This window comes from Pongo pygmaeus, chromosome 7 (assembly GCF_028885625.2).
Source record: "Pongo pygmaeus isolate AG05252 chromosome 7, NHGRI_mPonPyg2-v2.0_pri, whole genome shotgun sequence".
Lineage (NCBI taxonomy): Eukaryota > Metazoa > Chordata > Mammalia > Primates > Hominidae > Pongo > Pongo pygmaeus.
In genome coordinates this window covers 85074007-85097274 of record NC_072380.2, presented here as the reverse complement: position 1 = coordinate 85097274, position 23268 = coordinate 85074007, and the positions used below count along the sequence as shown (strand labels likewise).

The 23268-nt window shown below is 40.2% G+C and overlaps 1 protein-coding gene across 1 annotated transcript in view; it reads right to left on the bottom strand.

Annotated features, from left to right (window-relative positions):
- Positions 1 to 1173: 1173 nt before the first annotated feature.
- The window catches only part of KCNB2 (potassium voltage-gated channel subfamily B member 2), a 400010-nt gene continuing 377915 nt past the window's right edge, over positions 1174 to 23268 (bottom strand). Inside the window, exon 3 of the mRNA XM_054498331.2 lies at positions 1174 to 3594. Coding sequence (XP_054354306.1) covers positions 1438 to 3594 — 2157 coding nt within the window. The 3' untranslated portion in view covers positions 1174 to 1437. The remainder of the gene's footprint in view (positions 3595 to 23268) is intronic.

Here is a 23268-nt window from a genome sequence, read left to right as displayed (position 1 = left end):
TTCTAGCACAGACTTCGCCAACAGGGCAATCTCTGGTCAGTGCCTTCACTGTTCTGGATTTCACTGCTCCCAGTCAAAAATGCTGAAAGTCATTTTGAACAAAGAGAGTCCCAACCACCCCCTGAAAAGGTTGGAAATGCAAGGGGGTGTTTCTAGTTGCTGTAATTACAGGAGGGTGTGACTGCCATCTGTGCTCTGGGTTCTGTAATTCATATCCTGCAAAAAGAACAACTTCCTCCCACACATTGCAGTGTCCCCCCACCTCGCATCCCATGTTGAGAAATATAGGGTGACCCATTACCACGCCTGGGCTCTTTTTGTAGTAACTCATTTCCCAGCCAACTCTATGAGTGGCGGTGGCAATCTCACTTAAATGACTCTGCTTTTAGTTTGTCAAGTCACTTTTTGGAATTTCCATTTTGGCATATCTGTATTCTATTTTTAGAACTTTAGTTAGAAAAGGTTATGTTATGTTGGATATAAGTGGAAAATACAGTCATCTTTAGGTGGCCAAATTTTTTAACAGAACTAATTTCCAAATTTAGACTGCCATTAAAAACATTTAATTATATGATATAACCTTTTTAGTAATTTCAGGTTTTTGAAAAATGCATTTCTGTAATTGGCTGTGGCATGATATAACTTATTGGCAAAATTTCAAATATTTTGATATCTGGTCATTAAATCTTGCCCATGTCTATGATTTATAAATGAACCACAAATGCCACAATTAAGCAGAAGCAAAAAAGTAAAATGCAGCCTATGAATTATATCACAAATAAATAAAAAATACTGTATTCCTTTAAACAAATGTACTTTTAAGAGCTTTATAACTCAAAGCAAGATATGCGAGATGGTTTAAGGAGAGGTTGCAATTTTGCAACAGGAAGTCTGTACAGCTCCTCCAGGCAGTAGCTGTGAAGGAAATACCTGTGTTTCAGAAACTTGTTTCCATGTGTTCATGACACTTTTGCATCCAGGCCCCATTATTTACAAAGTTATGCATTTTGCAAGCTCACAGTACCTTATTCCTCATAATTATGAATGCATGCAATGACATTTCATCCTTTCATGTGAAAATTCTAAGCTTCATTGTAAAATAAATGTTAAGACTTGAAAATCGGCCTATAATTTGAAATGAAAGGATCAAAAATGTCAGACATTGCAGAATACTGGTTCCTAATAGAGCTCTTTTTATTTGTTCACTGTTCTTCAGTCATTTTTGTTGGTTTGTTACAAAATGCAGTCTTGACTCTTTATTTAAACAGTACTTAAGCTAAACTGTTCATGCCATGCAAAAATAACATTTTATGCACTTTTTTGGGGAGGGCTTCCCATTTTTTTAGTTCACAGGCATTATTAACCGCATTTTTAAGAAACAAGTTTTTTTTTGTTTGTTTTTTGTTTTTTTTTCCAATTTATTGCTTTTGTAACTAGTCACATGCTGGTTTCACGTGTGGGACAATAACCTGTGTCTCCTGGGTTGGAATGAATTTCTGGGGCAAACAAGTGATTTTCCATCTTGCACCCTTCTTGACTACTGTCCTTTTTGACTTCACTCACAGCATGGTAAATGTCTTGCCTACAGTTGTGACCTGTGTCCTGCGGGGAGGAAGAGCCCATACTGCCCTCTTCTCTTAAAGGGTCTCTCCCATCACTAGGCTTATCTGCAAAGCAATTTGGGCTGGAGTCCACCTGCTTCTCCTCCCTTGCCCCTGGGAGCTCTAAGAAGTCTTCGTCTTCACCAGTATCTATTTCAGTGAAGCTCCTCCTCTCTCTTGAAGAGAAAGGGAACAGTTTCTGCTTGGGAAACCTGGGGGACAGCCCTTTGGAAGGTCCCTGACAAGGCGCTGAAACCTCAGTGCCCAGCAAGGGTCTGTCTCCCTGGGAGGGGGTTTCTTCTAAGAGGATGGTACTGATGTGCCGCGGGGTGGTGAGCGAAAAGTCAGCTGTTGTGACTGGCAGTGGCCTGGCTGTGCTGGGTGGGGTCTGTGGTGCACTGCCTCTATTTTCCTTAAAGTTCACTTTGAGGGATCTGGACTTTAGTGGGTTGCTGCCTTTTAGAGAGCTCTTAGGACTGTCGGTGGCATTGTCAGACTGCAAAGGACTATGTAGCCCACACTGGGAGCCACTGGCATCGAGGTTCACAGTTATGTCGACTGGGGCATACTCCAGCATGCCATCCCTGGCAGCAGGCCCTTTCTCTCTGCATAGAGTTAGAAACGGAGGGCCCCTAGCTCTTTGGTGCTCTTCTGTCCCTGGGAGGTCGGTTGGGAACTTCATCTGCAAGTGAGAGGCAGAGGGCGGCGGCAGCGGCGATCTCTCTGTCTCTGTGAAGTCAGTGGCACAGCTGGTGAAGCTGTCGATGCTGGAGGTGCTCTTCATGTCCACAATGACCTCGGTCTGTGCCACGGCCAGCTGCTCCTGTGGACACACCACTTCTTCCATTTCGATCTCTTCTTCATATGCAGATGGCCTCTCAGGCTTTTCTTGGCAGTCTGGGTTTGGGTGAGAATGAGGCTGTGTCTTAGTGATTTCATTGTATAGCATCTCCAGTTTCTGGGCACTCAGATGCTGTGGGCTGGAGGAAGATGTGTTGTTCAGCTGCTCGTGGGAGTCTTTTTGGCTAACCTCCTGGTACTTATTCTCGAAAGACTTGTTGGAGCTTGTTTCCGACAGAGCTTTCCTGGCCCACTTCCACCGGCTTGGTGACAGGTGATTATCGTCGGCGGAGTCCTTTGTGTTGGCGGACTCTCCGGCCTTCTCGACAGCCACATCTATCAGTTCCATACTTCGAGCGAAGGCATCTTTTAAATTCATAGAAACGATGCTTCCATTCCTTTTGGCCCGCTCAAGAGCTTCCCTCCTTTTAATTGCTTTCTCTTGGCGTTTCTGCTCCTTGTAAAACTCAGAAAAATTGTTCACAATAATTGGGATAGGAAGGGCAATAACCAGAACCCCAGCAATACAGCACAGGCCTCCCACAATTTTCCCTAGTAATGTTTTAGGGTAAATGTCACCATAGCCGACAGTGGTCATGGTGATGGTGGCCCACCAAAATGATGCAGGGATACTGGTGAACTTGGTAGCATCTTCATCCTTCTCAGCAAAAAATACCAGGCTGGAAAATATCATTATCCCCATGGCCAGAAACAATATCAACAAGCCCAATTCGTTGTAACTCCGCCTAAGGGTGAAACCCAGAGACTGCAGGCCTGTCGAATGCCTGGCGAGTTTCAGGATCCTGAGGATGCGCATGATTCGGAAGATCTGGACCACGCGCCTCACATTTTGGAACTGCAGCACGCTCTTGTTGGACTCTGTGAGAAAAATGGTGACATAGTACGGCAAGATGGCCAGCAAATCAATGACGTTCAGTGGACCTTTGAAGAACTTCCATTTATTTGGTGAGGATAAGAATCGCAAAAGGTACTCCATGGTAAACCATGCAATACACACAGCCTCCACGTGTGCTAATTGGCGGTTGTCATTGAGTTGTCCAAATTCGTCCGTTTCCTGCAGCTCCGGCAGCGTGTTGAGAGACAAAGCAATGGTTGAAAGCACGATGAACAGGATAGACACGATGGCCAGGATCTGGAAAAGAGAAAAGTCCAAGTCAGCAAATCCTCTTAGTTGCTTAGGCAGCTAGGAGACAGATGGGTCGGTGATTCTTTAACTAATATGGAATGCTCCAAGTTCTTCCAAGAAGATTATAAGAAGGTAATTTTACAACTTAAAATTCCCTAACACAAATACTTCACTTAGAAGCCTAATGTATATTTAAATTCCATTCCCCCCTCCACATTCACTGTTCTTAGGAACATGTGTATGGGCATCCAACATTTGGATGAGGGCCACATATGGCTGGAATAGTTTTTGCGGGGAGTAATTATCTCTCCTCTCTTAGTTTTCTGTAATTTTTCTCTCTTAACCACCTGGTTTGTGTTTTGTTAAGGGAATTGTCTTACATGCCACGTAAGCTAGACAGAATTGATGATCACTAGGAATTTCATTCTACAATTAAAAATATAAACTCAGACCGACACCTGGAGAGAGAACATGGCACTCAGTACAACAATGCTTCTTCTAAGAACAGATACTATTCACGTGGCAAGCACTGACAACAGAACCAAGTCAGTATGGCCTTTGTCCTCAGATGTGTGGACTTCTGGCCAGCATCATGTGGAAAAGGAAGATTATATGCTAACTTCAAAGAGTGCAGGAAGGTTTCAAAAAGAAGAGTTTGAAGAACATCCGTGATGATTTCAGTGCAGGGCTGATATTCCAGGCGGCATGATGTCAGACATGGAAGGAAAGAGGAAGAGCTTAGAATGAAGTAAGGAGAGAACTAGTGACTGGGTTTTAGAGTCAGGCAGTCTGAGCTCTGACCCTGGCTTTACCACTTATTGGGTGTCCTTGGGCAAGTTATTTAACCTCTCTGTCTCAAAGTACAGATCTGTTGAATAAAGGCAACAATCATAGCTACTTCGCAGCTGTTATAAAAATTACATGGTACACAGACATCACTAAATAAATGAAATGACCCAGAACTGCAGTCTGGAAGGACAAGGGCCAAGGACAGTATGTGGGATATCTGTAAAGCCATATAGGACATAGATAGCCCAACTTGGGATTTTCTTACCAAATCCCAGTGTTCTAGATTTATGGGGCAAGCAGAAGGATGAAGATTTGAGGGTAAGGCAAAGGAAGCGCTTCTTTTCTTAAATTGTGTATTTAGTATACTCAATTCTTGGTGGAGAAGGAAACCTGTCTTACCTAGGTTAGGTCTGGCTTGGTTTCATCTGACCTTTGCCAGTGACCTTGGGAGGTGTCATTGGTTTCAGTTATCATATGTAGCTCTGAGAAAAATATTCTGAAATGACTGTTTCATTTAGAGATTGAGCATCTAGTAAACATTTCAAAGGGCAGTATTAGACATTTTGACACCACACAGCTCAGTACACATTAGATTGTTAAAAAATTAGTTTATCTCAGGACTTCTTACTTCTTCTTCCCTGCATTTTCTTCTTTTTAATCTCTCTAAATTAATTTCTCTACTTCTGGGTTATTCTCCTTTCACTTCCTCCTTTCTCCTCTTATGTCTCCTCCACTTTTTTTTTTTTTTTTTTTTTTGCGGGGGGGTGAAGGGGGAAAGGCCTTGCTGTGTCATCCAGGCTGGAGTGCAGTGGTACAATCTCAGCTCACTAGCTCACTGCAACCTCTGCCTCCCAGGCTCAAGTGATACTCTGGTCTTGATCTCAGCCACCTGAGTAGCTGGGACTACAGGTATGCACCACCATGCCCAGCTAATTTTTTTTTGTATTTTTAGTAGATACGGGGTTTTGCCCTGCTGCCCAGGCTGGTCTTGTGATCCACCTGCCTCGGCCTCCCAAAGTGCTGGGAGCCACTGTGCCTGGGCCCTTTATATCTTTCATTGTTGTCTTCTTCCTCTTGTTCCAGCTTCCATCTTTCCTCCTTAAATTGCTATAAAGTGAAACAATAGTATAATGCATTTCAGAATGTGTTGTAGAGTAAATAAAGATTTATGGACCTTTAACTTAAAGTGCAGTGTTTTATTATTAGTGTTTTATACTTTTTTTTTCTTAGAACTAGGTTAAATACTTTCTACTTGAGAGTACTTCAGAATTTTCTTTAAAAATATGGATCAGTGAATCACAATAGAAAAATAAAGGTCCTCTTTAACTCCTCTAAGAGGCTGTCAAGGCTAAAGTTAGAAACTCCCTTGAGAAGGTTTAGATAAATCCCTGGCTAATAGATTCAGATAGTTTTAAAGGCAAGTTGGGAATGCTCACCTTGAATCCCTACCCTCAGAAGCCAATGGCAGGGTAACATGTACAATATTCTGCCACTAAAATATTCCTGAAAAATCAATGGTCAGATCCCATCCATTCCTATGCTCTTATCATAAGGAACCAAGATATTTTTTTGGGAGGTTACACAGTTGCTAATACATCTTTGGGCATTTTAAGTATTGAGATTACTGCCATTCTTCTTGTACTGACAATCCATACTCTAGATTTTCCATATCTAATCTGTTCATTTGTTAATTTTGAATGCATTTTACTGATGTGTGTTTATCACTTCAAAGAGAGGAGAGAAGTAGAAATGCAAATTAATCCATTCTATTGTCTTCCACCTTTTGGCAAAGGATAAAGTGAAAGGTCCGAGGGGACCTTCAGTCCTTGATTCCACAATTAGAGCTAGACTGTAGGTCGCTTTACTTCTGCAGCTAATTTTGGGAAATGATCATGAAACATAGTAGAGTCCTGCTGTAGTCTATTGTCTAGTTGACCACAGCTTAACAAATATGACCACTTTAACACTTGGAAATTTAGCATATGCACAACAGGACTTAGGGCACATTCTTGAAGACAAACAGTTACTAAAGGAAAAACTAATCATTCAAGCCCTTAGCCATTCCACATTCACGTTAAAGAGAACCACAGGTACTGAAGTGCATTATTATCTGTCTCATGTTGAAATTCAATTTGTCAAAACCCATTTGCTCTCAGTTTAGAGGAAGGACTTATTTTAAACATCTTATGAAGCTTGGAGTTCTCCCAGAAAGACAGCACTTTAGATAAATGATTCAATAAATACCAAGGTGATGTGTGGTGCAATGAGCCAAATGCAAGTTTATTGTTTTATTGTAGAGTTTTTTTTAACACAATAAATATAATAAATGTGAAATTTTGCTTTAAGTTTGAGGATGCACTTCAAAACATGAATATTTACTTTATAGCAAGCTCTTATGGCACTTATGTGGCAAGTCAGGTCTCACTAACGCAGGCCTCCACAACAATTGTTTCAGCACTGACTGAGTGGTTAAGTTATATACTAAAAGCTGAAAGAGCCAATGTCCTTATATAAAGGTTGGAGTGTAACAAAAGCCCAGCAAGAGTTCTGCCCAGGCCTTTCCTGGGCCTTGAAGCATGACAAGATAATGAAGGAATTCTTAACAGGACCTGTTTAGGATTAAACAAGTTTTATCGGGGGTTTAAGGAAACTCCCCAGGTCTCCACAAACAAGTTTTTTGGAGGTCTGAAGGAACTCCCCAAACTTCTGTGATTTAGCAGGAGACAAGGGTAACCACCCCAGTACCTGGACCCATTTAGATTAGGCAAATTTACTGAGGCTCCAGAAGAAGGTCTTCAGGACTCAGGCCTTTGTTATAGATTAAAAGAAGTTAATCACTTATGTCTTTAGATGAATGCACACTTACACATAGACATATAGCTTAGAAGGTATATAAGCTCTGAAAACTTTGTAATTTTGAGTGGTCTGGGGATAATTTCCAGGCCTTCTCCCCATACCTGGTTACAGAAATAAACTCTCTCCTTTCCCAGTTCCTCTGCGTTTCATTATTGGGCCATGAGAATAAGCAGCCTCACCCTTGGTTTGGTCCAGGAACACTTAGGTATTGCTTCACTTACCACAACCATTCACAGGTTAGAATCTCACTGTCTCAGGTGTTTTTTTTTGTTTGTTTTTGAGACAGTGTCTGGCTCTGTTGCCCAGGCTGGAGTGCAGTGGCACGATCTTGGCTCACTGCAAACTCTACCTCCCAGACACAAGCGATTCTTGTGCTTCAGCCTCCCAAGTAGCTGGGAATACAGGTGTGCACCACCATGCCCAGCTAATTTTTGTATTTTTAGTAGCGACAGCATTTCACCACGTTGGCCAGGCTGGTCTCAAATGCCTGGCCTCAAGTTGATCCACCCACCTTGGCCTCTCAAAGTGGTGGGATTACAGGCATAAGTCACCACGCCCCACCTGCCTCAGGTTTTTAATCTCTTTCACCTCCAACAACTGACCTCTAGAGCTGGCAGGAGTGAACTATTTCAGCTCTAGCAAAAAGAATTATGTGCAAAAATCACAAGCATTCTTATACACCAATAACAGACAAACAGAGAGCCAAATCATGAGTGAACTCCCATTCACAACTGCTTCAAAGAGTATTAAAATACCTAGGAATCCAACTTACAAGGGATGTGAAGGACCTCTTCAAGGAGAACTATAAACCACTGCTCAATGAAATAAAAGAGGATACAAACAAATGGAAGAACATTCCATGCTCATGGATAGGAAGAATCAATATCGTGAAAATGGCCATACTGCCCAAGGTAATTTATAGACTCAATGTCATCCCCATCAAGCTACCAAAGACTTTCTTCACAGAATTGGAAAAAACTACCTTAAAGTTCATATGGAACCAAAAAAGAGCCCCCATTGCCAAGTCAATCCTAAGCCAAAAGAACAAAGCTGGAGGCATCACGCTACCTGACTTCAAACTATGCTACAAGTCTACAGTAACCAAAACAGCATGGTACTGGTACCAAAACAGAGATATAGACCAATGGAACAGAACAGAGCCCTCCGAAATAATACCACACATCTACAACTATCTGATCTTTGACAAACCTGACAAAAACAAGAAATGGGGAAAGGATTCCCTATTTAACAAATGGTGCTGGGAAAACTGGCTAGCCATATGTAGAAAGCTGAAACCTTATACAAAAATTAATTCAAGATGGATTAAAGACTTAAATGTTTTAGACCTAAAACCATAAAAACCCTAGAAGAAAACCTAGGCAATACCATTCAGGACATAGGCATGGGCAAGGACTTCATGTCTAAAACACCAAAAGCAATGGCAACAAAAGCCAAAACTGACAAATGGGATCTAATTAAACTAAAGAGCTTCTGCACAGCAAAAGAAACTACCATCAGAGTGAACAGGCAACCTACAGAATGAAAGAAAATTTTTGCAATCTACTCATCTGACAAAGGGCTAATATCCAGAATCTACAAAGAACTCAAATAAATTTACAAGAAAAAAACAAACAACCCCATCAACAAGTGGGTGAAGGATATGAACAGACACTTCTCAAAAGAAGACATTTATGCAGCCAACAGACACATGAAAAAATGCTCATCATCACTGGCCATCAGAGAAATGCAAATCAAAACCACAATGAGATACCATCTCACACCAGTTAGAATGGCGATCATTAAAAAGTCAGGAAACAACAGGTGCTGGAGAGGATGTGGAGAAATAGGAACACTTTTACACTGTTGGTGGGACTGTAAACTAGTTCAATCATTGTGGAAGTCAGTGTGGTGATTCCTCAGGGATCTAGAACTAGAAATACCATTTGACCCAGCCATCCCATTACTGGGTATATACCCAAAGGATTATGAATCATGCTGCTATAAAGACACATGCACACGTATGTTTATTGTGGCACTATTCACAATAGCAAAGACCTGGAACCAACCCAAATGTCCAACAATGATAGACCGGATTAAGAAAATGTGGCACATATACACCATGGAATACTATGCAGCCATAAAAAATGATGAGTTCATGTCCTTTGTAGGGACATGGATGAAGCTGGAAACCATCATTCTCAGCAAACTATCACAAGGACAAAAAACCAAACATCGCATGTTCTCATTCATAGGTGGGAACTGAACAATGAGAACACTTGGACACAGGAAGGGGGACATCACACACTGGGGCCTGTGGTGGGGTTGGGGGAGGGGGGAGGGATAGCATTAGGAGATATACCTAATGTAAATGTCGAGTTAACGGGTGCAGCACACCAACATGGTACATGTATACATATGTAACAAATCTGCACGTTGTGCACATGTACCCTAGAACTTAAAGTATAATAATAAAAAAAGAAAGAAAAAAAAACAATTATGTGTGTATATGGCCAGGGAAGTGGAGATTCCAAACAATCAACCGCGAGATATTGGTTAAACCCTTTGGAAATTTGGATTAGGTCATCTGCAAGGTCACGTAACCTCTAACATTTGGTGATTCTCTGTCTAAACTAAAACATCTAACTAATTCCAGTCATGTCTGTCAACCAAACCCAGGACAAGTCACAGTTGATGCTGTCATTTTAGTTGAACGTCCAAAGTAAATTTTTGTTACATAATGAATAAAACATTCAAAAGAGAAGACTGAAAAATATTGCGCTGTGTATGTTCTAAGCATTTAGTTACTGGGAATAGACATTCTTTCTGGATACAACCTTTTTTCCCCCTTGAATCACCTGGATGATTACGTTATTTCTTCACTTAGACACAGACATTCACAGGATCACAGGGAGTTCAGAAGAGGGCTCCCAGCACTCACATTAGTAGGGACCAACATTGGTTGTATTGATTTCTGTTCGTGGGAGGAAGGAAAGCAGCCGGAGACTTGCCTCAATTGAACTAGCTTGTTGATTTTAGTCCTTTGAAGATAATGGACGTTTTGTGGTGGAAAGAAGCACAGGACCAGCAATTCAAACACATGGTTCTACCTCCGCTTGCTGCATGCACAAGCCAGGTCCCTCTCTGAGCTTCAGTTCTCTCATCTGCAAAATGAGGTGCCTCATGCTTGCCTCGGCTGCCTCAGAGGGTTATTAAGGCTCAAACTGGATCATGCACATGAAAGCATCCTGCCAAGTGCAGAATGTGGTAAGTGTAAGAAATACTGGAGATGTGTTTGGAAAATGCCTTTAGCCAGCATTGGGAAACAATAAAAAAAAAACAAAACTGTTTATCTCCCAGTTAAATACGATTCCAGAACTATTTAGTGCTCATTTTTAACATTTTCAAACACATTCACTTAAGCAATGGTTTGCATGACAAACCTAGACAATTGAATCTTTTTTTCCTTAGGACTGAACTATCTAGTTTGCCAATGTTTATTAAAGAGTTAAACTGAGGTTTCTCCAGGTGAACTTGACGTGTCTCATGTCTTAAAATATGTTTTTTATAAAACTGTATGTGTGCGCGCGTGTGTGTGTGTTCCATGTAATCGAAAGTAAAGCCCCACAGGAAAGTAATAAAAGGTCATAAAAATGTAAACTTAAGAATGCTGTATATTCCATTTAATAAATGTATATTTGCAAACATAATTTGTTAAACTACCACATACACATACATACAACATCTTAGATATGTGGAGATCTAGAACAAAATAAGAAAGTGGAGGTGGCTCATGCCTTAACCCCAGCACTTTGGGAGGCCAAGGCGTACAGATCACTTGAGGTAAGGAGTTCGAGACCAGCCTGGCCATCATGGTGAAAACTTGTCTCTGCCAAAAAATAAAAAAAATTAGTCAGGTGTGGTTATGTGTGCCTGTAGTCCCAGCTACTTGGGAGGCTGAAGCATGAGAATCACTTGAACCCAGGAGACGGAGATTGCTGTGAGCTGAGATTGCATCACCGTACTCCAGCCTGGGTGACAGAGGAAGACTCTGTCTCAAAAAAAAAAGAAAGAAAGTGGAAAGAAGTCCTCACTTTTCTCCTTATCAGTTTTCTAGCTCTTTGAAAGGATAATTCATGAAAACCTGAGGGAGAAAAAACAGATTTTGAATACTTGGAGTGTTCTGAATTTTTACACCAGAGTATTTATGGCTCTATTCAGATTCTATAACACTCTTCTTTTTCCTGTTGGAAAAGTGTTTTATTTGGTCTCAGGATAGTGCTAATCATAAATCTTTTTTGAGAGGGAGGCCTTAAAGGATTCATGGAGGTTTCTACACAGAAAAGGGATAAAGGGCATTACAGACTAAGGAAAACGGTGGGCAAAGCCTTTGAAGCCCAAAAGATGATGGTTTGCTCAGAAAATTCCAAGTACTTTGGTGTGGCTGGGGGCATCCATAAAGAGGTATGACACATAGGGGTTTGTGATTATTTCAGAACTGCTGCATATAAGGGTATAGGCTGTAAACTGGTCAATTCCAGAAAGAACCCATCAAGAGATTATAATGTGAATGATACCTCTATTTTTGTGCAGTGCACAACTTGCACAACCAATTGCGAGAGCCTTGATTTCAGAGAACTGAGTAGTGTGGTGTGGTTGAATGCAGGTAGAGGCACAGAAAAGAGTGGGAGGCCGGTGCAGTGGCTCACACCTGTAATCCCAGCACTTTGGGAGGCCAAGGCTGGTGGGTCATCTGTGGTCAGGAGTTCAAGACCAGCCTGACCAACACAGTGAAACCCCATCTCTACTAAAAATACAAAAATTAGCCAGGCATTGTGTCATGTGCCTGTAATCCCATCTACTCAGGAGGCTGAGGCAGGAGAATCACTTGAACCTGGGAGGTGGAGGTTGTAGTGAGCCAAGATCGCACCACTGCACTCCAGCCTGAGCGACACAGAAAGATTCCATCTTAAAAGAAAAAAAAAAAAAAGAAAGAAAAGAAAAGAGTGGGGGTGAGACATTTCTGGAGAGTTGGATGATGGACAAATTCTGAAGGGCACTCGGTGTAGTGATGAAGAGTTTGATGCGCCTCCTTCTATAGACCAGTTTTCCTCAAGGTGTGGTCCCCAGAACAACAGCATCAGGCCAGCAGCACTGGCTTTATGTGGTAACTTGCTGGAAAGGCTAATTCTCCGGCCCCACTCCATGCCTCCTGGATCAGAAACTCCAGGGAAAGTCCCAGCAATCTGTGTTTTAACAAGTTCTCCAGGTGATTCTGATGCTTGCCAAAGCTTGAGGACGCTGCTGTAAGGAGTAAAAGCCACTCAAGGAATTCAGGCAAGGCAAAGCTATGCTCAGATTTGCATTTCACAAAGATTACTGACTGCAATGCATAGGACTGATGGGGGGCGCAGAGTGCAGCTGAAGATAAGACAATACATTTTTAATGCCATGGCAGCAGCAAAGGGAAAGAAGGGGATACATTATACAAATATATATGAAGTAGAATCTCAACCCTGCTTGCTATGAAGATAGAAGGATCTAGGACTTCCCACGTTTATGATAAAATTTACCAGGAATATTGAGTAGCTCCAACAAATCTCCACTATTATCTTATAGATGTAGAAAGAGAGTGATCCTTGACTTAAATCATCATTTATCTTTCCAAATAATATTTCCTTATGTTAAGAAAAGCTAATGGATGCTGGGCTTAATATCTAAGTCATGGGATGATCTGTGCAGCAAACCACCATGGCACACGTTTACCTGTGTAACAAACATGCATATCCTACACATGTATCCCTGAACTTAAAATAAAAGTTGGATATAAAAAAAAGAAATGATAAAATGAAAATAATAAATGTGAACACATTTTAACTAGATTTTATAAGTTGAGAGCAAGATAAATAAAGTTTATGTGTTCTGGAAAAAATATTTCCTCATGTTAAAGAGTATTCTAATAAGAACTTTAGGCCATGAAATTTCTCTTAGAGTTAAACATTTCTTTCTCTTTTTCCTTCAACGTTTATTTTAAGTTGTTGGGTACATGTGCAGGATGTGCAGATTTGTTACATAGGTAAATGTGGTTTGCTGCACAGATCAACCCATTACCTAGGTATTAAGCCCAGCATCCCTTAGCTATTTTTCCTGATGCTCTCCCTCCCCCAACTCCCAGCCCTGACAGGCCCCAGTGTGTGTTGTTCCCCACAATATGTCCATGTGTTCTCATCGTTCAGCTCCTACTCATAAGTAAGAACATGTGGTGTTTGTTTTTTTGTTCCTAAGTTACTTTGCTGAGGATAACGGCTTCCAGCTCCATCCATGTCCCTGCAAAGGACATGATCTGGTTCCTTTTTATGGCTGCATAGTATTCCATGGTGTATATGTACCACATTTTCTTTATCCAGTCTATCACCATTGATGGGCATTTGGGTTGATTCCATGTCTTTGCTACTGTGAATAGTGCTGCCATGAATATACTTGTGCATGTATTTTTACAATAGAATGATTTATATTACTTTGCGTATAAACCCAGTAATGGGATTACTGGATCAAATAGTATTTCTGCCTCTAGATCTTTGAGGAATCGCCACATTGCCTTCCACAATGGTTGAACTAATTTCCATGCCCACCAACAGTGTGAAAGCATTCCCTTTTCTCCACAATTTTGCCAGCTTGGTATCTCATTGTGGTTTTGATTTGCATTTCTTTAATGATCAGTGATGTTGAGCTTTTTCTCCATATGTTTAAACATTCCTCTTTTAAACAACAGTTCATTGGTACATGAGAAAATGATGAGATAAATACTATATTATTTACCAGACCTTTCTTCTTTTATAAAATTTTATCTTAAGTGTACATTCTGAAATCACACAGGGAGAAGACCAGTTTAAGGACCTATTTACACTAGCTGTCCCCTGAAAGCATACTCATTTGTTGAATTATTTCTCTGCCACTCCAACTTCCAATTTCTGCAAGGAAGTCTTCTAAATTTCCAGAATTAAAGTGCCATTAAAAGCTGGCTTTGTTCCTTGGACACCTAGTCGGCTTCATCATCTCATCTATCACCATTAACAGAGAATTGCAGGGATTTATTTCCACCATTATCCCCACATCTAAAGACCATGTCCCAGCAGCTTGAAGGAAAGAAAAAACAAAAGCCATAATGCAATCATTTTTCCTTTTAATGAATCTCTGCAGTAAACCTCTTTTGAAAAGCACTTTTGGGGTCAGCATCATTAAGACCACATTACACAATGCCAGAAAATAGAATATATGGATGGTCATGCTGAAATGGAGTGGCTCTGCCAAGGGAAAGTCAGATGGGAGCCAAATCCAGCCGTGACTGCAGAGGGCTTGCGTGATCCACTTTATATCTGCTGTTATGGGAGGCTGCTATGCGTTCCAGGGCCCTGTGAACAGTAGTGTCTCACTGAATCTTCTGTTGCAAGCATGACAGGTGTTCTTCCTGTCATGAAGCTAAGCATCACAGACAAGGGCCTTTCATTGAGTCTTATTTAGCCTGTTTGGGCAGCAACCACCAAGGACTCATAATTTGAATGGGCCCAAGCACTTCTGTATTTATTAGAGACTGAGGAGGTGTTTATTGGGCAGAGAGGCCCTGTTTTTTATAGCTGTCTGATGTGGACATTTTCTGCAATCACATAGACACATTCTATTGTCTGCTCCTGGGTTCTGTTATGAGGGCTGCATAAGGCCTTGCCATTCAAAATGTGGTTCTTCAATCTTTAGCGTCATCTGGGAACAGATTAGAAATGCAGAATCTCAGGCCCCACCCCAGGCCCACTGAATCAGAATCTGCATTTTAGCAAGATTCTCAAATGATTCATATGTGCATTTAAATTTGAGAGGCACTGACCTCAGACATAAATGCATGCCACTTAAAAAAAATCATAATTGGAGGTTCTCCCATACAGTTTTAACCAGCGGATCTCGGTTCTGGGGACAGGAGTGGATTCTCATGGGCTATGGGGCTTTTCAACACTGTTTAGAGGTTCTGGGATGGGTGGGTGTAGTTAGCTAGAAAAAAACCTTGGAGATGATGCTGAAGTGGTCTCTAATTCCACTCTGACCTCCTCTCCCAGCCTGTGCTTGACAGCCATTGCTTTAAACACTTTCACATAACACAATTCAACTTGGTAGTTGAAAGAATGCTGGATTTTGAGTCAGATGACTTGACCCTCATCCTGGTTCTCTACTACTGAATTAATTGCATGACCTGAGTCAAGACACGGAGCCTGTTTCTTCATGCATAGACTGGTGCTAGTCATGACAATTACGTTTACAGTAGTAGGGTGTAGTGCTGAAATGATATAATGCATGTGAAGATGTTTTGGAAGTTAGATATTTCAGTATAAATGCCAATTTTTAATGATAATTAACTACATTTTTAAAATAAATGAACTAAAGAGTTTGGGCAGAATTATTAACTACTATATAATGTTAGGGGTAGAAGAACTTTATCCTTATTACGTCCTGTTTGACATTAGTGCCTCCTTTCTTATGTAATTGCCAGTTAGCCCATTTCTGTGCATGTTGCTGACTGATTTCAATAAGTTTGGTAGAGATAAATATATAGTCTGTAAACCAAAAATAAAATTCTAAGCCCCCCAACCAATTGAATGGACTACCCCCACTCCTTGACTAAGGGCATTCTAAATTAACCTGAAAAGCTATTTCAGGCCATGATGGGAAGTGGGGGTTGGACATGCCTCATTATGCGCTCCACCCTTTGGAATTCAGGGACAGCTGACCAGCATATAACATTAAAGCAGAGACCTTAAGACTGACAAAGCAGACTCTGCAGCAGTAACATACCAACATGACAGATAGCAGGCCCTAAAATAAATCTAAGTATTTTACCCCAAAACATATATCTTTGGCATATTTTGAAATGGCCTTACAAAACCATCTTTTGTGGGTAAAATCTGCATTGTGTAGAGAATTCCTTTCCATTTCTAGGTCTCCCCCCCAAACCCCCTTATCCAGGAGAGAATTAACCAAGGGTCAGGAAACTTTTTAAGTCTGATAAGAAACACAATCTATTCTTTCTGAAGCCTTCTACCTGAAGGCTTCATCTGCATAATAAAAACCTTCCTCTCCACAACCCTTTATCTTAACCCAGACAGTCCCTTCTATTGATTCCAGGCTTTTAGACAAACTCTTTCAACCAACTGGCAATCAGGAAATCTTTGAATCCACCTATGACCTGGAAGCTCCCCCCATCCCCCAACCTCCACTGCCTGAGTTGTCCTGCCTTTCCAGACAAAAACCAATGTACATCTTACATATATTGTTTGATTCAAGTCTTATGTCTCCCTAAAAACATATAAAACCAAGCTGTAGCCCAACCACCTTGGGCACCCATTATCAGGACCTCCTGAGGCTGTGCCATGGGCATGTCCTTAACCTTGACAAAATAAGCTTCTAAATTGATTGAGACCTGTTTCAGATCCTTTTTGGTTTACAGATCCCTTTGGGAAATCAGGATACTGGGTTGAATAGCGTAATGGTCTGAATGCTTACGTCCCTCCAAGGTAGTGTGTTGACACTTAATCCACAATGAAATAATACTAAGAGGTGGGGCCTTTTGGGAAGTGATTGAGACAGAGAGGGTCTACACTCATGAATGGAATTTGTGCCCTCATAAGAGAGGCTGAAGAGAGCATTCCTGCCTTTTCCACCATGTGAGGACACATCAATGATGCTCCATCTTTGAAGCAAAAAGTGAGCCCTTACCAGACCCTGAATCTTCTGGAGTATTCATCATAGAATTTCCAGCCTTCAGAACTGAGAAATTAATTTCCATTGTTTATAAATTACACAGTCTAAGGTATTTTGTTATAGCAGCAGGAATGGACTAAGGCAAATGGCATCTCTCCAGAATTCTTGTACATCCAAAAGCTCAGAGTGTGATCTTATTTGGAAACGGGGTCTTTGCAGATGTCATTAGTTATGACAAGGTCATATTCAATTAGGATGGGCCCTAAATCCAACGACCAGTGCCCTTATAAGAAGGCCATGAGAGACACAGAGAGGCCCACAGAGGGCAGATAGCCATGTAACAACAGAGGCAGAGATTGGAGTGGTATTGCTACAAGCCAGGATTGTCAGCAACCAGCAAAATCTAGAAAAAGACAAGGAAGGATTCTTTTCTAGCACATTCAGAAGAAGCACAGCCCTGTCCATACCTTGGTTTTAGACTTCCAGCTTCCAGAACTGTGATAGAGTACCTTTCTTAGCCCGAGGAAATGAATATGGCCAGGTTATATTATTCAGTGAGAAGGTCCAGACTTTAATGAGAGATAGAGCTAAGAACACTCACAGAGCCATTTCATACATTCCTTTCAAAAGTAAATCTAATGTCATTTCAAAAGGAGAGGAAAGTCATAGGGGTTTGGAACCTTAGTCAGCAGGAAAACCAGTTTAATTTGGAGAAACTAAGTTGTATTTACTGCTGGAAGTAAATAGTTACGATTTGTTAAATAGGTAATTAACACCTGCATTCTAAACCACAGCCCAGGACAAGTTAGAACATGTGGTCCCAGAAGCTGTAAAAATCACTTACATCAGTGGAATGCGGGAGAAATATAAATAAGGAAATACTACAAAATAACATATTAAAACAGTTAGGTTAGCAACAAGAAATTTCTTTGATGTTAGGAAATTTAAAAACCAATTTTTAAAACACTTCCTCTAGTGGTAGTTTGTAAGTTAAAGGCGCTAAGGACTTCTCATCCTGTTGTCTAGATAAACCCATGTTTACATCCGAAACACCAGTAAGTTTAACTATGTACCATACCTCATCTCTCTGCTATTCAGCTCCTAGTAAAAGCAGGTCCTGCTGAAACGTGGTGGCAGTTACCTATGTGTGGCTCATCAGAATAGCATTTTTTCACATTGTGGGTAGCAATCCATTGGTGGGTTATAAATCAATTTAATAGTCTTAATCAGCATTTTTTAAAAAAAGTAGAATAGAACAGATGAGAGTAGAACAGAAAATATAAGAAAGGGTAAACAGTGTTTGTAAAATATTTGTTGATGTTTGCATGTGTATACTAAGCCATATTCCTACCCCAAATGATGATAATAATAGTAATTATTATATTAAATTATAATAATTATTACACTTTGATGATTCATATGAAGGTAACATGATCCCAATGTTTCTCAAGCTGAACTTTGGATAATTTCACTCAATAAGAGAGAAGGTAGCCTACCTTCCACGCTCTGCAAAAAGGGACAGAACTCTCGCTCTTTTGACATAACTTTAGCTTAGGACTTCTACAACTTATCTACCTGTTATACCCCTGTGTATACCTTATCTACAACTTATTTATATGTGCATAGCTTCTGCGTTATGGTCCTATTGGTCCTTTCTTAGTTCTAACATTTGTATTTTTGATCTTTTATTTATTGCTTTTTGTATTCTGTTGTTATTTGGGTTTTGAATAAAGTAGTTTACTTCATAATATTTCCTAGGATATAAGTTGGGTTGATACATTTTCATTAATCACTAGCAAAGCTACTTAGTACTTAAATCTTCATCATAAGAAAATGCCATATCTTAAATTACACCTGGTCTTTAGTGCTATATTAGGACAGTATTTTTGTTATTACTTTATATTTTGAGACAGTGTCTGGCTCTGTTACCCAGGCTGGAGTGTGGTGGCATAATCAAGGGTCGCTGTCACCTCCACCTTCTGGGCTCAAGCCATCCTCCCACCTCAGCCTCAGTATCCTGAGTAGCTGGGACTACAGGTGCACACCACCATGGCCAGCTAATATATATATATGTGTATATATATATATATATATATACACACACATATATATATATATATATACACATATATATATATTTTGTAGAGAGGGGGTTTTGCCATGTTGCCCAGGCTGGTCTCAAACTCCTGGGCTCAAGTGATTTGCCTGCCTTGACCTCCCAAAGTGCTGGGATTATAGGCATGAGCCACTGTGCCTGGCCAGGACATTATTTTAAACTTCTGATGAAATCTTTCAATATTTAAGCAAAGTTAACATTATTGATAGACTACTGATTGATATTGGTTTCTAAATATGTGGGTTTTTTTCATTATATGATTTGTCTCAAAATAAGAAAAAAGACCCAATTTTAGATTAAGTAAATGTTTATTGATCTTACATGACTTGAGATCTAGTGATCTTACATGACTTAAGTTACATATAACTTAAGTAATTAATTTTAAAATAATTGATTCAATAGTTTTAAACTATAATATTAGCTTATAGGTCACATTTTGGATTCAAATCTCAATTCTATCAGTCACCTGGCTACGAGGCATCTACTCTTCAGGTAACAGAGGTAATAGCATTGAGATTAGAGCCTAAATATATCTAGTACCTAGTAAGTGCTTTTAAATAGTGGCTAACATTACTGCATATATTCAACAAATAGTCTTCATAGATGAAGACATATGTCAGCAATAATATCTGATTATCAAAGCAAAATTTAACCACCATTGATATTTAGTCTACAGATAAAAATACACCGAGTATATTATGACAAATGTCCAGATAATTTTCACATATAGCCTAAACATTTTCATGTTTAAATTTCTTACTTCTTATGTGGAAGTTTAAAATATTTCTGTAATTTCAAGCTGGGGATCCTCACTTGGTCGAATGCAATCAGTTTGTCAGTGGTAGACCTACATATGGTCACTCCATCATAGCCTGTGGCCATGCCTTATTTCCTGTAGCCTGTCAAATATTCATCAGCTGCAAAGGGGAGGTGGCAGGTCATGTCTGAAGGCTACCACACAAATCTTCTCTTCTGATGATGGAAAAAACAGTGGTTGTTCAGAAGCCTATCTTCTGTGTGGTACACAACTATTTTGAATCAGTCCCAGTTTAAAAACTACCCATTACCCCCACCCTCCCAAAAGTCTTTCTTAATCTCCATAGTGAGAATCACTTCCTTCTGTGGTTTTCAGGAGCCTAGGGATTCTTAAGACGTGCCTTGAGGGGGCCACTGCTGAGAGAAGGAGAAGACTTAGTGGGCAGGGCTATGGGAACTCTACTTCAGCCACGAACCAGGTGGAGCTGTTCTTCCATATAGTGCTGAAGATGCTTAAATATGTAAAGAAGTGAAAAATTCTCAAAGAAACACCTTAATGCTATGGTGTAACATATGCATGCATATAAATACATGCATTTACATATATAAACAGATGTATATCTCCTTTGGAGATGATAATACTGATAAATATTGCTAGCTGTGCTTGAAGATATGGTGAAAAAGACCTGTGGGTGCCCAAAAGCCCTTTCCATTCTATTTACTCACAGATAGATGGTATTTTATTTGTGGCCACAGCCGTCATTTGCAGAGTTGGTCACTGAGCACAGTGTTGTCTTTTAGACTTCTAGGTTTTCTAAATACCAGACTAGTTTTGTATATTCCAGGAATCTAAAATTTGACCGCCTAAAACAGGCAGAGGGCATGACTAAACACATTATATTACAATAGCGCATAGAACTGCAACCCAATGAGCCCTGGCTGCCGCTGGCCAGCTGCACCACATTAAATGGCCTCTAGGAGGCTGAAAGCTTTGTGTACCAGGAGAGACTGAATCATCGATTTTCTCCTACTATTGGAGTAATATTTTATGCTTTTGAATAATTTATATAAACATAATAAAATATACAAAATTCATTTTGCCACATTATTTATAAACTAGTTTAGAATTCCTTAAAAAGGGGAATTTTAGGAATTTTCCCAGATCTGAGTACTTATCTTAAATGCCTATTGAATATGTGTTATTTTCATCAAATTTTTATTTATGCAAATGCAATCCAACAAATACTATCTGTGGCCCTTAGGCCTTCTTTATCTTATTTTCTAAGACATCAAGCTAAGAAAAACAAATTCTAAGCTTTCTACATAAATAAAGGAGTTAACATAATAATAATAAAAAATATGCCCAGTGTCATTCCCACAACCCCATTCCCTCATTGCTTAAATAGTGTTTGCTTCTGAAAGTCTAAGTAGACAAAAGAACAAAGCACAGACAGATGATGACTTAGCACTGCTACAGAAGACACAACTTTTATGCTGCTTGATCTTTTTGCTTTAAAGTTCTCATCCTAATGATATGGTTGGGAGACTGTCAGTTACCACAGATTTGGCAGATAAATAAAGAACACCAAAATTCACAATAGAAATAGGCTGAAAGGAACTAATTTTCTCTCTGTAAAATCATGACTAGGTAGGTTGAAAATGAGAATATAATTGCCTGTTTGCATATTGGCATTCCTGATCAGCCTGGGAAACACTGTGGGGCAAGTTTTATTTACCTTGGATACCCTTCAGCCTGCTTCCCCTTCTCTCTACACCTTCACATCTCTTTGGGTCCTTTCTCTTCCCTGTCAAAATATCTGCCCAAGCAACCATTGTCTTCACCTCCTGTTCTACCAACCTGATATCACTATGAGAGTCAGATCATATTTTGACCCATCAGTAGAATTCTATCATCATCAGCAGAATTTCAGGCAATGGAGATATTTTTGATTAGTGGGGGCTTTTAAATTATACCACAAAAACATTCACCTATTATACCTAGTTGTGAAGCTGATATTACTGGAAAATATATTTTGGTATAAGGGACCACCATTCTTTTAAAAATTTACCATTTAAATTATATATAACCATCTTTTTCCTTTCCCAATTTCAACACCATTGACAGAATACAAATTCTGATTGAACTGAAACCAAAATACTATGTCATGTCACATACAATTGCCAATTAAGAATATTTTAAATGGAGTTGATTTACTGACTAGGTCTCAGGCTTTTAACTCTGGATTTTTTTCTAATTTTCAATAAAATAACCATATGTTCATTTAATAACAGCATAAATTCTCTATTATTCATTTTGTCTCTTTTTGCCTTTTTAAAACATCTGAACATTATAATAAGGGTGATATCTCACATATAAATGATTACTTTTAGTCAACTTATTATAGTATTTTCTCTCTCATTCCATTGGAAGTTTATTTTGTGCTAGATTCAACCTTTTGATCCTTGTTTCTCTTTGCTGTACATGAGTTTATTTCATTTTGATTTATTCACTCTTTAAATCATTTCTCAACTTTAGTACTCATCGAAAAAGCCTCACAAGGAAATGATTTCCTTCTCAGATTAATGATTTACTGTTGTTTATGTCTAGAAACTGATAGGGACAGAAGGCATGGAAATTCTGGGTGGAAGAGGGTGGGTCTGCAGTGAGGGACCCTCAAGCCCAAAAGCCTGATACTGTGGCCCAAAATGATAAATTCCATCCCTGTTTTCCAGCTCGAATGTTGCCTTTTCTCAAACCACCTATGGCCTGCCCCATCTCCCATCCTGTGCCCATAAAAACCCCAGGCTCAGCTGACAGAGAGAGGAGAAGCAGCTGGACATTGGAGACTAAGGTTGGACACTGTTGAGAAGCACCTTGACTTCAGAGGGACAACTTGATGATGTAGCTTTAGAGAGAAGTCTGGCTGGGGATGGCCAAACTTCATGGGAAGAATACCTTCCTACTCTGTCCCCTTTTTAGCTCCCCTTCCTGCTGAGAGCCACTTTCATTAGCAATAAAATCTCCCACATTTACCATCTTCATTCAGTTCATTCATGTGACCTCATTCCTCCTGGATGCCAGATAAGAACTTGGGTGCCGGGAGTGCAGATGCAAAAGGCTGTCACACTGAACCTACACTGAGCTATTAACACTTAAGCTGTCCACAGACAGTAAAGTTAAAACAGCACTGTAGCACTCCTTCTGGGACTTCAGGGGTTACAGACACCACCCTCAGATGCTGCTGCAGGGCCCCCATGGAGTTTTGCTCCTGCTGGTGCCTAAAAGCTCTCACCCTGGCTCCTCTCACCTGTGCTCCCTGTCCTGTGAGGGGGTGGAACACAGCGGGACCATGCAAGTGGAGTCTGCTCCTGCCACCAGTGAAGCGGCTGGCTAGTTCCAGCATCTGTGCACTCCAGTTCCT